The following is a 14,217-nucleotide window of genomic DNA, read 5'->3' on the forward strand; positions in this document are numbered from 1 at the left end:
TGCGGATCACACAGCTGATGGTCCGACAGCAGCGCAGTGAGAGAGACAAACAGAGCAGAGCTTCTCCTCAGAGCACCAAAGTTTAAAAACCTCGGAGCACCACCCATTAAAATAGAGAGGTTGATAGCCCATTTTGCCTTATAAATTAATTTAGTCTCATAATTTAAAGTTTGCTACAGAGTTCTTTTTCCAGGTGTACAGGGACCTGACATTATACACACACACATCACAAGATCAAGTCTTTATAAATGAAAGTTTTATTAAACTACTCACTACACATCAAAACTACTCCTCCTAAAGGACTACAAATGAATGAGTTTAAGAATAAGAAGGGATAAATGATGAAATAGTGAATACAGCAAAGACAGCAATTGAATAAAATGACTGAACAACAAACTGAAGCAGCAATAAAATGAGGGAACGAAAACCAGTGAGGAACTGAATTAGATGTGACATCAGGACTTGATCACGTGCACTGAAATAGTGCAAGATGATCAAAGCAGATGAAAAGTTAAGATTAAAGAAAAGTTAATGTCAAGCATCGATCAACAGTAGCGAGGCAACCTATCCCATAAAACACTAAGGGAAAAGATAAAGAGGCCTGATCAGAGAATATCCCATAATTGTATGAATGGGGATCTTAACCTAGGTCTAACACTTCACATGTCCCTATCATTTAAGAGCATCAACCCCATAACAGCACAGGAAAGATCGTTTCAATACATTCCTCCTTTCTATCACTTCTACTGTTTTAACTGTCTGCATCTAATTTCTTCCTAACGTGTTTATAAAGTTCACTACAGGCCTTCAAATCTTCAATATTTGAAACCATGACGCTCTCCTCTGCTGATTGATACCAAACACTTATGAGAAAATCAAATAATTATTTGGTAGATCATTGAGTAAGGAAAACAGTGTTAATCACATTTAACAAACAAATACGAATATATGTGAAAATAAGTAAATGTAATACCAGTGTCAAAACACTATAATATAATTAAAGGTTCTTAAAGATCCTATTTGAGTAAAGGTATAACAAGTACTAGCATCAAAAAATAAAAGAATGAAAGTACTTCATATGACCAAAGGTCTATCAACAAAACCTATAATCAGAAAATCACAAATTGCATGATTGCAAAACAATATAGCATCTGTACACAACAGTGTAAAGGAAGGATAATTAAGATACAGATAGAGGAGATGCATATCAAAATGCAACTCTGTACTAAGAGTCTGTCCATTCAGGGTGCAGCACACTGCTGGCAGGGGGTTACGGAAGGTCACACCCCTCCACACACACACACAGGCACAGCTTGTGTTTGTGAGTTTGGCCTCAAAATCGGCGTGTATGCGAAGTTCCAGTTCTGTAGGTATGAGACCTCCACACAACATTTCAAAGTACGTTTTACTTTGAATACAAAAATCAGTTAATGTGCTCCTCTCTTACAGTCTGTAGATGTGCGGGTATGTCACCTGTTGGTTGTGTAACAAAGACATAAATTGTCCATTTCTCCTGATGTCTCCTTGAGTCTTTGCAGGAGCTCAGTGTACAGCTCGTTGCCCCAAATGAGTCGTAAGTTAACTCAAACTGTTGGTCGGGCAATAAAATCTGTCGTAATTTAGTTCTGCTTACAAGAGTTGTGAGTTCAACAAGGCAGTTAGGTCCATTAGCTGACTCCGAGGTTCATCTAAGGAATCTCCTAAACAAGTTTCAGTTTTGGGGAGGCATTTAAATATCATCTTATCAAGAGTTGCCCTCATCATCCACTACAATAAACTGAGATGAAAAGGTAATTCTGCTCCTTTCACTGAGTGTGCCTCCATGTTGCTGTGGCATCAGTTGTGTCTAAGTCGGCAAACTCGGTCTGGATGGACCTTGTCTGAGTTTCCGACTTGGAATTCTGAGTGGAATGACCGTTCCATTGCACTTTTCCATGCCGGAGGTCATATTTTTTCCAAGTTCCGAGAACAATGGATTACAGCATAACAACCCCCAATGATGTGAATGAGAGCCAGAATACATTTTCTAGTAATTCTGCACTTCCAATTTCCCACCTCAAGACCTAGTAACATCACAGGGAATATAGCAGTAAGGCTGTGTTGTGAACGAAAGAAGGAACATTACTGGGAAGGGCACACAAAGAGTTACGTTTGTGATGAAAGACACTGACTGACAAATTTTAAACCGCACAGCTACTTTGCAGAAGCGACTCAGCAACTGTGCAGAAAAGTGTGAACAAGAAGCAACATGGACACAGACATATTTTGTTCAACAATAGCTGGAAACTTGTGACTATTGAAAGCATTAAAAGAAGAAGAAGACCATACAAATACAGCTCTTGTCCTGCCATGTTGTTGACTTCCATTGGCTTCCACCACATATGTTAAATGTATATCCTGCCTTGTCCCTTCTGCTTCTTCTTTTGTGCATTTTTGGGCAGATTGCAATCCCATCTTGAAAGTGCATATCACCACCTACTGTTCAGCCATAGCTGTGCTCCAAACCGTCCCCTATCACGGAAATAGTGCACTATATAGTGTGATCGCCATTTTGTAGTGGTGTTTGAATTCTCAGCGGTTAATTTCATCCACTGTATAGAACACTATAAAATACCACAATGCACAGCAAATTTGAGTGTACATACGATGTAGCCTACATTTAACTCCCGTATACCACAATGCAAAGCAGCCGTGTATTTCCAGGGAAAAAAATTCCAACATAGTGTCTGAAATCTTGTTCGTTATTCCCTTTATAGTGCACTATTTAATACACACTGTTAATAGCGAGTGAGTAAATGAGTGGACGGTTTCAAACACAGCTTGTCTCATGGCCTTGCCCATATAAAGGCGGACAACATGACAGCTCCCTGAAAGAGTAACTTTGTAACTTTTCAATCTGGATCGCCCCCTGGTGTCTGTCTGCAGTATAGGTCATAAAGCCAACCCCTCCATGTTAGTGAATGGGACATAAGCCAAACTAAAAACTCAAAGTACACGCCAAATACATTTTTCCCAAAGATGGTTTCTGTTACTGAATAGGCATTGATATGTAATGTGTACAGAGCCACAAGACAGGAAAGTTTGGGAATGAAGCTATATGTGTGGACAGTGAAAATCACAAGTGGTGCCAGCAAAGTATTCCCAGTCATTTACTGGGAATTATGTATGAAAGAGGCTTATGATTTTCCACTCCATGTATAGCTGTGGGGGAGGCTAAATAACAAAGACATCTGTGTTTATTGCAAACAGTTCACCAGCACCACAAACTATATCCACCTAAAGAACAAAAAATAAACCAGAAACTCTTGTTTCAACGCAAACTGAACATGAAAACCTTCATGAAGGGAGCGTTTATGGCAGGACTGTCGAACCATATTAGACACTGTTGCTTTAGCGAGAGTCTACTGGCAACTTTTAACTATGTGAGTGCAATATTTCATCATTAACATCTGATTATCAAATGCAGTTATTGGCGACAATGATACCTGATACATTAATGTACCTATTACGGTACAATTGTTTTCATTTGCATGCCATAGAAGGGTTTGAGTCCAAACTTCTGTCACACTGAGAATCTGTTGTGAACATTGAGCCAAAGCAATAGTAACATGGAGGAGTATAAATAGCTCTGTGAAGATGTGGCCTTTAACATTTCAAACAGCCCACGACTCATACAACACAGCACTCTGCAGTGTGCATCAAACTGTGCACGTTAAGTCCATGCATCAGAATTCTTCTTCATTTGCTTATTCACACATTGTGTTTGTGCAGGTGCAACAGGTGCAACAGGTGGACTTCTACATGACGCTCTCCACCCTGCCTCTAGCTGAGTTATAAGCAGTGACCTTTGAGCAGAACTTTAAAAAAACACAGAATGATCTTATTTTCAAATATCTGTTTTATCTTCACTATTGCCTCAGACCCAATCATCACTTCGAGTCTCTCTCTTCACTGCAGTCGTTAACGGGTCAGGGACTTCTGTCATACCAGGCTCAAGATGTTCAGGAGAAAATCTCTTAAGAACCTCTTCAGGCCATCTTTGTGACCTGCTGGTCTGAGGTACATACATACCATAGGTGGGGGCTCAAGTCTCAGGGCTTAAGTCGAGTCAGCCTTAAATCACGAATTTGAGGTTAAGACTTGCTTGACGAAGACTGATAGAAGACTCGACTTTACTTTGATTCAGTATTCATGATTTGAAAAAAATGGCTCGAAAGGACTTGACCATGTTTCATCCGTAATCACAAAACCTACAAAAAAACATGTCTTTTTAGCTGACTTATTAGCTTATTGAATTTCTTGATTTCTTGACCACATAATGACTTGTCTTGCATTATTTACAGCAGGGACTAGATTGGACTTGCTTGATTCTCTCCACAATAACTTGGGACTTGCTTGAGACTTGATTGACTTTCACATGTGCTTCCAGCTCTAATACACACCAGGTAAATATTATGTATGCACTTCACTTCCAACTGGAGATCTTGGCTGCAGGGTTTCCCACACATTAGTTTATTTGTGGCAGCCCACCATGATTCAAACATCCGCTGCCACAAATAGATTTTCTATTTTTGCAGCTAGATGGTTCATTAGGAGCACTGCTGAAATGTATATACTGTTCGGTTCTTTCGCCACATTCTCGGAGTGCAGAGCAAATTGTCAGCACAAACAGAGCAGCAGAACGTCAGGCACACTAACAGTGAAATATAAGCGTTCATTCTGCTGTCTAAAAGTTTGTATTCACTCGCTGCACCTGCTCCTCTCATTTATTAATCTGATGTGAACAGATCAATTATCCACCCTGCAACGGACCTGCAAAAACCTCTAAATTTAGAGAGGGACACAGAGTGATACAAAGGGACACATGTCAAAGAAAAAATAAAACAAAAGCTTGCAGTCCCATACATCTCATTCTGTGGGAATCACGATGTTGTCTGTCATTTTTTTGGGTTTCTCAGCACTAGGGTTGCAAAATATAAGCACTTTTCTCAATCAATTAATTGGTAAAATTATCACTCAATTAATTGTTATTTGAAAACACATAAAAACATTTCTTATTTCAAACAGTAACAATGCGTTCACCCTTGCATATATTTGGACAGTATTTCACAGCCTTTCCAGTAATTGATTAAATTTCACATGTTCAATTAAATTCTAAATGACCGATTAATCGATCATTGATTAATTATCATCCCTACTCAGCTCTCTTGCTTTCTGTCTCAACTGTGAAAATATTGAAACAAAGTTGATACAAAATCCTGACAATGATTAAAATTCAGGGTTACAATGATATGTGACTTTCATGCTACAATAACTGTCTCCTAAAAGATCATGGAATTACACAATTATTACTATTATCATTATTATTACTATTAATTTCTATAACAATGACCCCCAAAGGAATGAAAACAGAGGGGTTCTGGGGCATTAAATAAACACTTTTACTAAAATTTAAACTTTAAAAACATTTTTTAATGGAAGTGTGTGTAAAAAGTCTCCCATTTGAAAATAAGTACAATAAAGGTGGAGGTTCTCCATTTGATTGCATTTTTTAATACCATAGAGAAGCTAACGTATATGGTATGAAACCCATCAATTTCCATACCACGGTTTACCATGGAAATAGTGTATTGCTGCAACACCACAAGAGTTGAGTATCAAACCTAGTCCTGAAGTCTGAATATGTGCAGAGACTGCTCCCCAGATTAGTCTGTGGCCCTAAATGTGGAACAGCAGCTTTTGGCAAACTGCATCTGTCAACCTACTTTTGTGATCAAATACCCAAAAACTTGTGTAAACATGATGAGTGGAGGTCTGGATACATGAGATTCCACACAAGTTAATGCATTTCAGGACAACCATAAACCACTCTTACCTGTCTGCCAAGTGCTGCCCCCTGGATGTCCTCCTGCTGCTGCTGGGCAATAGTGACGCCCAGAACAAGGGTGTGGACCCCGCAGGACACAGCAGTGATGAGCACGATGGGCGTCAGCCTCAAAGGCAGCGTCAGGAAAAAAGAGAAGCTGAAGAAAGCCTGCCAGCCCACCGTGTCGCTGGCCTGGTGGAAGCGAGCATAGTTCAGACCCAGGTAGCAGAATATCTGAGCTGCTATGAGCACCCACAGGGCGTAGGGCACCACCCGTCTGGATACGCGGTCTGGTAGCAGCCCGAAGCGGCATAGCAGGTAAAGGATAATATCTGCAGCTAGTCCCACTGACGCCACCAAAACAGAAGCCAGCTTGTCGGTGGTGTAGACCACCGCACACATGACTATGATGTAGCTGTCGAAGAGGGCGGCGAACACGACCAGCACCAGCAGGGTTTCGTGTCTCTGCCGTCTGAAGTAGGTCTGGTAGAGGTTCTCCAGAGACTCGGGTGCAAAGGTGAGGCGCATGAACCGCGGCAGGCACAGGCAGCACCCTGAGCTCCGGACCGTCACCTCATGTGTTCGCCCAACCGCATGCCCAGGATCAGAGGGCAGCGTTACCGAGCAGTCCGCCGAATACTCCGCCGAGTACTCTGGCTCAGAAAAGGCTCGGTTGCGAGGCATGGTGAACATTCAGAGCTTTTGCTTCCTGTCCTCTCCTTGAATTAAAAAGTGGAGCGCTGTGTGTCGTCCTGTAGGCGTGGACCAGATGCAGAGAGAACTCTCAGGTATACATCATCTGCTGCTGTGGCTGCTGCTGAGGATCCACACGTTCCCCCTGACAGCACACGTATGTGGCATGAATCACAGCAGAGTTGATTGTCAAGACCTGCACACTGGAGGGGTGTCCTCTTACATAGCTGCGTCTGTGGTCACTCCGTCCAATGCTGTCATTTGACTCCGTTAGTCCTGTGTCATTTGAACAGATTGAGCACGCCTACTCTTTGTCAGCAACGTGATCCAAACAGCGTGCAACTCCTGTTTCCTCATTCAGCTTTACACATGTGAAAGTCTCCCCTCTGCAGCTGCACACCACGTCAGAGCGCTTAAATCCATAAACACTGGATCAAAGAAGTCTGTATGATTCCCTCTGTCTCCTTCAGTCCTCTGGATTGGACAGCATTTTGGATTTTGGCCTTCCATCGTCCCTCCTCACATGGCCTGAATAAAGAGGGACACATGAGGAAGAAATTAACCATCTCTCTCACACAAAGGAGTTTGTTTTTGCCATTGGTGAAATGTAACTTTTACATTTATTCAACTACTGTACTTAAGTATTAATTTGAGGTACTTGTACTTAACATGAGTATTTTCTTTTATGCTACTTTATACTTTCACTCCACAGCATTTCAGAATGAAATATTATACTTTTTACTTTATTACAATTATCTGAATGACTAAGTTACTTTACAAATTACGATTTTTGCATAAAATTTTTTTTTAAAAAATATGTTATGTTTTAAATTAAATTACCATACAGTTAAAACAAGTACAGCTGTAAAAATTTGTTGATGAATCTATCATTCATTTCACATAAAATCAATTGTCAACTATTTCAAGTCATACTATATTATTATTGGGTTGTTTTTTTTTTTTTAAATATTTTGAGTTTATGAATGTGTTTTTTAAAAATACATATATATATATATATATATATATATATATATATATATATATGTTTGTTTGTTTTTTTAAAAAATACACATATGTCTTTTTTCCCCCAAAAGTTTGTCTTTTTTTAGTAATTTTGACTTTTGGGGTGTTTTTTCAATATCTAACAACATTTTTAAATTTTAGGCTGTTTTTTAAAAAAAATAATTCTTAGTTCTTTGGGGTGTTTTGAAAAAAAAAAAAGATTTTTCTTCTACTACATTTTCCTGATTATACATGCTTAATTTAATTTAAGTGGCATTTTTCAACTTCTACTTGTAACAGGGTATTTTCACAGGGTGGTATGAGTACTTTTACTTAAGCAAAGGCTCTGAATATTTCTTCCACTACTGTTTTTTTGTTTGTGTGTTTTTTTTGTTGGTTTGTTGCTTTTTTTGCATCCAACAAAACCGGATAATCAGGGTAATGTCCCTAATTCCTGCACCTGGCAGCTCCTGGCCAATGTCTCCTCTGCAGAGACAAAAGTCACGCCAACATCCATGTCCAAGCTTAGCTGTTTCCTACTGTCTCTTTATGCCTGGCAGCTGACACAATGAAATTTATTCAAACCTGTGTTATATGTAGGTGATGCTAAATTGAAAAAAATACTCCGTAAATAGTGAGATATAGTCGTCAGGGTCTACACACACACACACACACACACACACACACACACGCAGGGAACAAGCTGTGTGCAGTGGGCCTACCTAACGTTAGCTACATGTTGCTTCTGCAATCACACACTCTGTGGACACACGTTGAGACTGTACACACACACACACACACACACACACACACACACACAGTCACAATAAGCATAATGTCAAAGCTATACATTGCCTCTCAGGTGATAGACAGGAGCAGTGTCTCTGACTTAGTCATCGTACAAAGCTGTTTAAATGGCTGCTTCAGCTCCTCGAAGTCTGAATATTTGACCATTTTGACGTTATTTATCTCAATTTTATCCTCACGTCGGCTTTTTAACGTCCATTTTATAGGCTCTGTCGTGTCATTTCCTTCACCTGCTCTGCTGTAAACTCACATTCTGTCCCCGTTCTAACAGATGCTGTGGAAATTACGTCTATTATCTATCCCGATGCATCCGCTTACCGTGTGGACAGCCAGATTTGGTGTCCTCTGGATGCTGCCGTCCCCCTCAGACAGATGTGGAGCTCCACGCTGAGCTCACCTCACATTTTCGTCCTCAGTCTGGATCACAGCGTTGAAAAAGCCTCAGAAAAAGTCGCCTCGGTGGGTCCACTAACCTCCGCTGATGTCTTGGGTGTTTTCCGCAAAAAAGAAACAGCCTCATCACATCCATGCAAGCTGCACGCGATCAATACAGCATTTCTGGTCTTTTTCAAAATAAAATCCGTATTCGCAAATGTGCCCTTTCAACCTTTTTGAGTCAAAGATCAAAGAAAGCAGTTTTTGAAAAATCTGTAGTTAAGTAAAAATAACAATACTACAGCGTAGAAATACTCAAGTAAAAGTACTGCTCTTAAACTCCTACTTAAGTAAAAGTGCAAAACTATTGGCATCAAAATGAATTATCAAAACAATGAGTAGGCTACTCATCATGCAGAATTGTGCATTTTCAGAATCAAATGTATTATATTGCTACAACATTATAACTTTCAAACCTTTTCATGTTTAACTAAATGTTGGATACTGCCACAGAAAACCTACACACATTTGTGATTCAGTGTGAGGGAAGCTCAGGAATCAGGATTGTATAGCATTATGCATATCTAATTTATTATTATTATTTTTTAAAAATCTTGCACGTATTTGTGAATGTTGGGTGGGGGCAAACTGGTTTTAGGATGCAGGACTGACTGTACCCTCACATTTTCATAATTTTGTAGCTGCAATTTTGCACAAATTTAAAAACTGGTTAGGTGAGGTAGGATATGGGGATAATAATGTTTGTAAAATTTTATGAACTGATGTTTTTTGATTTATTTAATCAATTTCTGTCATTTATGTATTTATTTATTCCACCAACCTGACCAGGGACTACTACTAAAATAGCAGCTCTGCTAGAACCTGGTACAATGCATCTGTCCTTGTTTTATATAAGGTTAATGTTTCATTGTGCACTGTCCCTGTCTGAATAGAATTACATTTCATTTTATTACATTACCTTACGTTATTATTGATACATTAATGTGTTCATCATTGGGAGCAGATAAAAGAATTTGGATTAATAATCTGAATCTGAATCTGAATGCAAAGTAGCTATTAACTTAAGCTTTGAAATAAATGTAGTTGATTAAAAAGTACAATATTTGATAGCAAAATGTATTGGAGTGGAAGTATAAAGTAGCATAATATGGAAATACATCTAAAGTAGAAGCATGTCAAAATTGTAGTAAGTATAGTACATGTGTAAATGTACTTAGTTAGTTTACACAACTGAAATAAATGTACATATGAAGATGGATTAATTTTTTTAAAGGGTTAGAGATGAACACACAGTGACCCAGGCTTTTATTATCAAAAACCTTTCTGAAAGTACTTTCTGAATTACAGAACCTGTGTTTGCATAGAATATTTATCAGATTTTTGTTACAATTTAGTTGTTGTTTGCTAATCATAAGTAATAGTGTTTACATATCTTTGCTTTATTTAGGCTAGATGAGATTTTGATAGTGTTTTCTTTTGCTAGTTTTTTTGTTTTGTGTGATTGTTATTATAATTCTGTTTTTCATATTTTTTTGCATAATCAGTATTTTGTTCTGTTTGTTGTTTGTTTTGTTTTGTTGTATGTGAACTGGGTAATACAGGGCACCTGTGGTTACATAGGTATGCAGGTAAAGTACCAGCATGCACCTGGGTAGGCAAAATGTTTTTATTTGAATTAATTAAATGTCTTTCTTTGTTTGTTTTTTTTACTAGAATAAGAAATGAAAGAAACACAGAAACTTTGAATGGACCATGGACCTTTTGATTTTGATTTTACTGACAAATAGTGGCTATAATATTACTGTTACATGCTGTTAAGTAAATCATCCCGCATTATGCTGCATTTGCCATATGTCAACCTCTAATGTTCTGTGGTCTAGAAATTGAAATTTAATTCATTTCAATGGACCCTCTCTTACATTTCAGCACAGCTGAGCAAATTGTGCATTCCTGATCTCGGAAATGGTCTGCTTACTATTGTTTTCAGGGCTTCCAACCAATCTTATGGCTTTTAGCTGTGGATGGAGATGGTTCCTTTGTTATGGAGGTGATGTGATGACAAATGAGCCCAATCCATAACCATAACAACTAAGTAAAGTCAATTCAGTGAGACTTTAAGATGTGATTGAGAGCTTTGGCGATAGCTATTAAGTGGACCACCTTGAGTAATAGATTTGGGGTTTTAATCTCAGCACAGACCTGTGTAAGCATTCAGCAGGCTTCTTTGGCTTCAAAGATTTTGTTAACAGTCTCTATAAAAGCTCAAGTCTCACATCTTTTCAGTGACAAACTGTTTAAATTACTATAATACCATAGTCAATTGTGATTTTACAAAATGCGGTTGAAGTCCAAAGTCCAGAACACTAATTTGGCAGACAAATAGAATTTGATATTTCATAGTGCACCAACGATGGTGCTTTTATTTTGAAGATAAGCTTCCGTATTTACTCCAGCGTTTCCTTTCTAACTTGACGGCCACATCTCCATGTCCACATTTTCTCCCCCCGTATCCCCGCCCCCTGACAGCATCAGCGCCTCCTTCCCTCCATCCTCCTAAAGATCCGGATCACAACAAGATGCTCAGTTCACACGATGCCTCTGACTTCACTGTTAATATGACATGCATGATCATATGTAGGCCAGACGAAGGATGACAGCCTCTCTTCTGGTGCTAAAGACTTGTGAGGCAACTGTTAGTTAGGCGCTGGTGCCTTGCTCATAGACGCTATGACGGCAGTGGTTTTAGGAGGAATATGCCTTATTTATTAAAATTACACATGTTCCCAGGTGTTGAATACCCACACATAACAGAGAGCAGATAACAGAATCTTGCTTCAACTTGTAAAAATTAAACCTACTTTGATCCAACTGCATGTAAGCAACAGTGAATTTAAGCGAAGTGGGAGGCTAAAATGACGATGAAAACTTTGACTGGACAAAGCCACCACTTCCTGGGCTGTCCATGGTCTTTGCCTGCGATGGTCAAACTGGAACTGCAGACACAATTTTAATAGATCGATAGATACTTTATTTGGTCCTGTGGGAAAACTGTTTTGCGCCAGAAATCACTTGACACTTCCATGTATTGACTAACAAAAAGAACACATTGGTAAACAAACCACACAATATGAGATGTGCAAACTATATTATTAAATTTAATGTCCATATCAAAGCTGCCAGCAGCAATGAACAGACTCTCACACAATCCTGCACATAGGAGGTCCTGACAGGCAGGGCCTAACATCAGTACCCACCCAGCCGCCAAATACCAGTAGAATTCCTGGGTGGCGTGGAGCAGTCACTCTAGCTATGTTGGCAGGTAGTGATAGTTACTTCTGGAAGCTTTTACCTGTCCGTCGTCAGCAACAGGTGCTGAGGTCAGTACAGCAAGCAGCTGATTGGTATCCATGTGGGTTACATTACTGAGGGCAAATGAAACTTTAGATCTGGATGACCCAACAATGTTATTCCAGTCAGCCATAGCAGCACTGCAGAGACTGTTGTTAAGATTGACGTGTTGCTGCTTCTTCACTATTGTTTGGTGAATAGAAACACACCAAATAATCTAACACACATTGGACAGCATAACCCAGATTTTCTGATCACCGGTATGAGAAAAAAATAATGCCAGAGCCCAATGGGTAACTCCTTATCCCCGCTGCTTTTACACAGCCTTAAGACACAAAAGCAGGGTGGGATAAAATGATTACCGAAGCAATCTGTATTTATAGGCTAAGTTGCAACTAATTGTAACCCTCCTCCGGATGCACAATTTTTATTATTAAATCATTGTGTATTTTCAATTTTATAGCATGAGAGATGCTTTTCAATATTATAGCCTGTTGTGACTCGTTGCCTTTTGGGAAAGTGTTTGTACAGCGTAATACACAAATGTTTGAAATTTTCCATAAGTTAGTCAACCAAAGTTGCCAATGTGGGCAAAATGTTACAGTTGCAGTACTGTCAACTCAAAAGAAAATAAATATATATTAGTTTTTGTGTGTAATTGGTTGCATGTTCACACTAAAGGAGCTTTACAAACAAGAACTGAATGTTTGATGACTAATCTTTGACACTGTATGTCTTGACTTGGGTTCTACAGTCTTTTATATTTAAGAGAGTTGTAAAGTTACCCTTTTGAGTAAATTGTGCTTATCACACAAAGCTGACTTTCTCTTGCCAAAAAGTGTCTCAATTATTTGACCCAATACTAGCATCAAGCCAGGACTCTTATCAAGCAAAAGCATAGACTCTTATCAAATATAGGGCATGCCACTTGGGTCTCACTCTACTACAAAGATATTCAACTTGTGTTGCCCAGGGGCCACTTTTGCAACATTACAGGAAGCAATGGGCCATTTAATCAACATCAGTATATAATCAATATATATAATAAATGAATTGTCTAGTTTCAATCCTTCAATATTTGCTGTCATCACTCATCTTTGGCAAGAGGTGAATCCAGTCACAGCAGCATTGTTCAGGTCAAGTGTACGCAGGGTCACTTTTGGATTTGAGGACATTCAAGGGGTCAGGGGGAGAATCCTCACCTGGCGCTTTTTTGGTTTGTTTAAATGAAAAAGCTCTATTTTGATGCTTTTTATGCACTCTGACACTTTGTTTACATTTAAAGTGGAAAAAAAGAATAAATCCCCAATTGAGTATCAGTTGGCGGGTTTCTATTACAGATTTGCACAAAATACGTATATGCGATATTCTCTAAATGTCGCTAAAACACAACTGTGAGTGATAATGGAAAGGCAAGCCCCTTGGAGGTGGAAGTGGCCATGTAAGCCGGATTTCTGGGAGGTGATAGTCCACAATTTCACAGAGGAGTTGTGGATTCAAAAAAGTGTTTCCATTGCAGTTGTGTGAAATATGCTTTTTTCAAATCATCTGAAATACCACCTTATGAGAACATAAAAACTTTTTGTGATAAATAGGATTTTTTCTCGAAATTGATGCGTTTCCATTAGGCATATTTCATAATGACAATTTTAGTTTTGCTCAATTTAAGGGTTAATGGAAACCCGCCTATTGCTCTAGTTTGTGCTCGGGCCCTAATAAATTGTGAGACTGATTGCTCAGTATGTTTGGGAACAGGCAGAGTCAATTCTCTGGGGCTGCTTCCAGACTAAACCCTGTAGTGACAGCTGAGTGTGAAAGATAGTGTGTTTGCACAGTGCTGCAAACACTTACACTACATTCATACATGTACATTGAACTTATCTGACACCAGCTCCTTTCAATAACAGCTCACTGCCAGTAGGCCTGTATTGATTATTCCACTCAAACCGTGCTGCCCTCTGATCATTACGCAGATTGTTGACTATCGACCAGAAACATTTCATCAGCCACGTCTCCAGCTTCAGTGCCCCAAACTGACTGTCAAGGTCGAATCACTAAAACACAGAGACACACACTTTTTTGTTATGTGCTTGTGGATTTAGAGA

The 14,217-nt window shown here is 39.1% G+C and overlaps 1 protein-coding gene across 1 annotated transcript in view; it reads right to left on the minus strand.

The window, feature by feature from the left end:
• adcy3a (adenylate cyclase 3a) overlaps positions 1–8,900 on the minus strand; it is a 59,724-nt gene extending 50,824 nt beyond the window's left edge. Inside the window, exons 1-2 of the mRNA XM_042490203.2 lie at positions 8,687–8,900; positions 5,876–7,087 (exon numbers count right to left, since the gene is read on the minus strand). Of these exons, the coding sequence (XP_042346137.2) occupies positions 5,876–6,559 (684 nt within the window). The 5' untranslated portion in view covers positions 6,560–7,087; positions 8,687–8,900. The remainder of the gene's footprint in view (positions 1–5,875; positions 7,088–8,686) is intronic.
• Between the last annotated feature and the right edge of the window lie 5,317 nt (positions 8,901–14,217).

Source organism: Plectropomus leopardus, chromosome 11 (assembly GCF_026936395.1).
Source record: "Plectropomus leopardus strain MGB_pleo_1.0 chromosome 11, ASM2693639v1, whole genome shotgun sequence".
Classification (NCBI taxonomy): Eukaryota; Metazoa; Chordata; class Actinopteri; order Perciformes; family Serranidae; genus Plectropomus; species Plectropomus leopardus.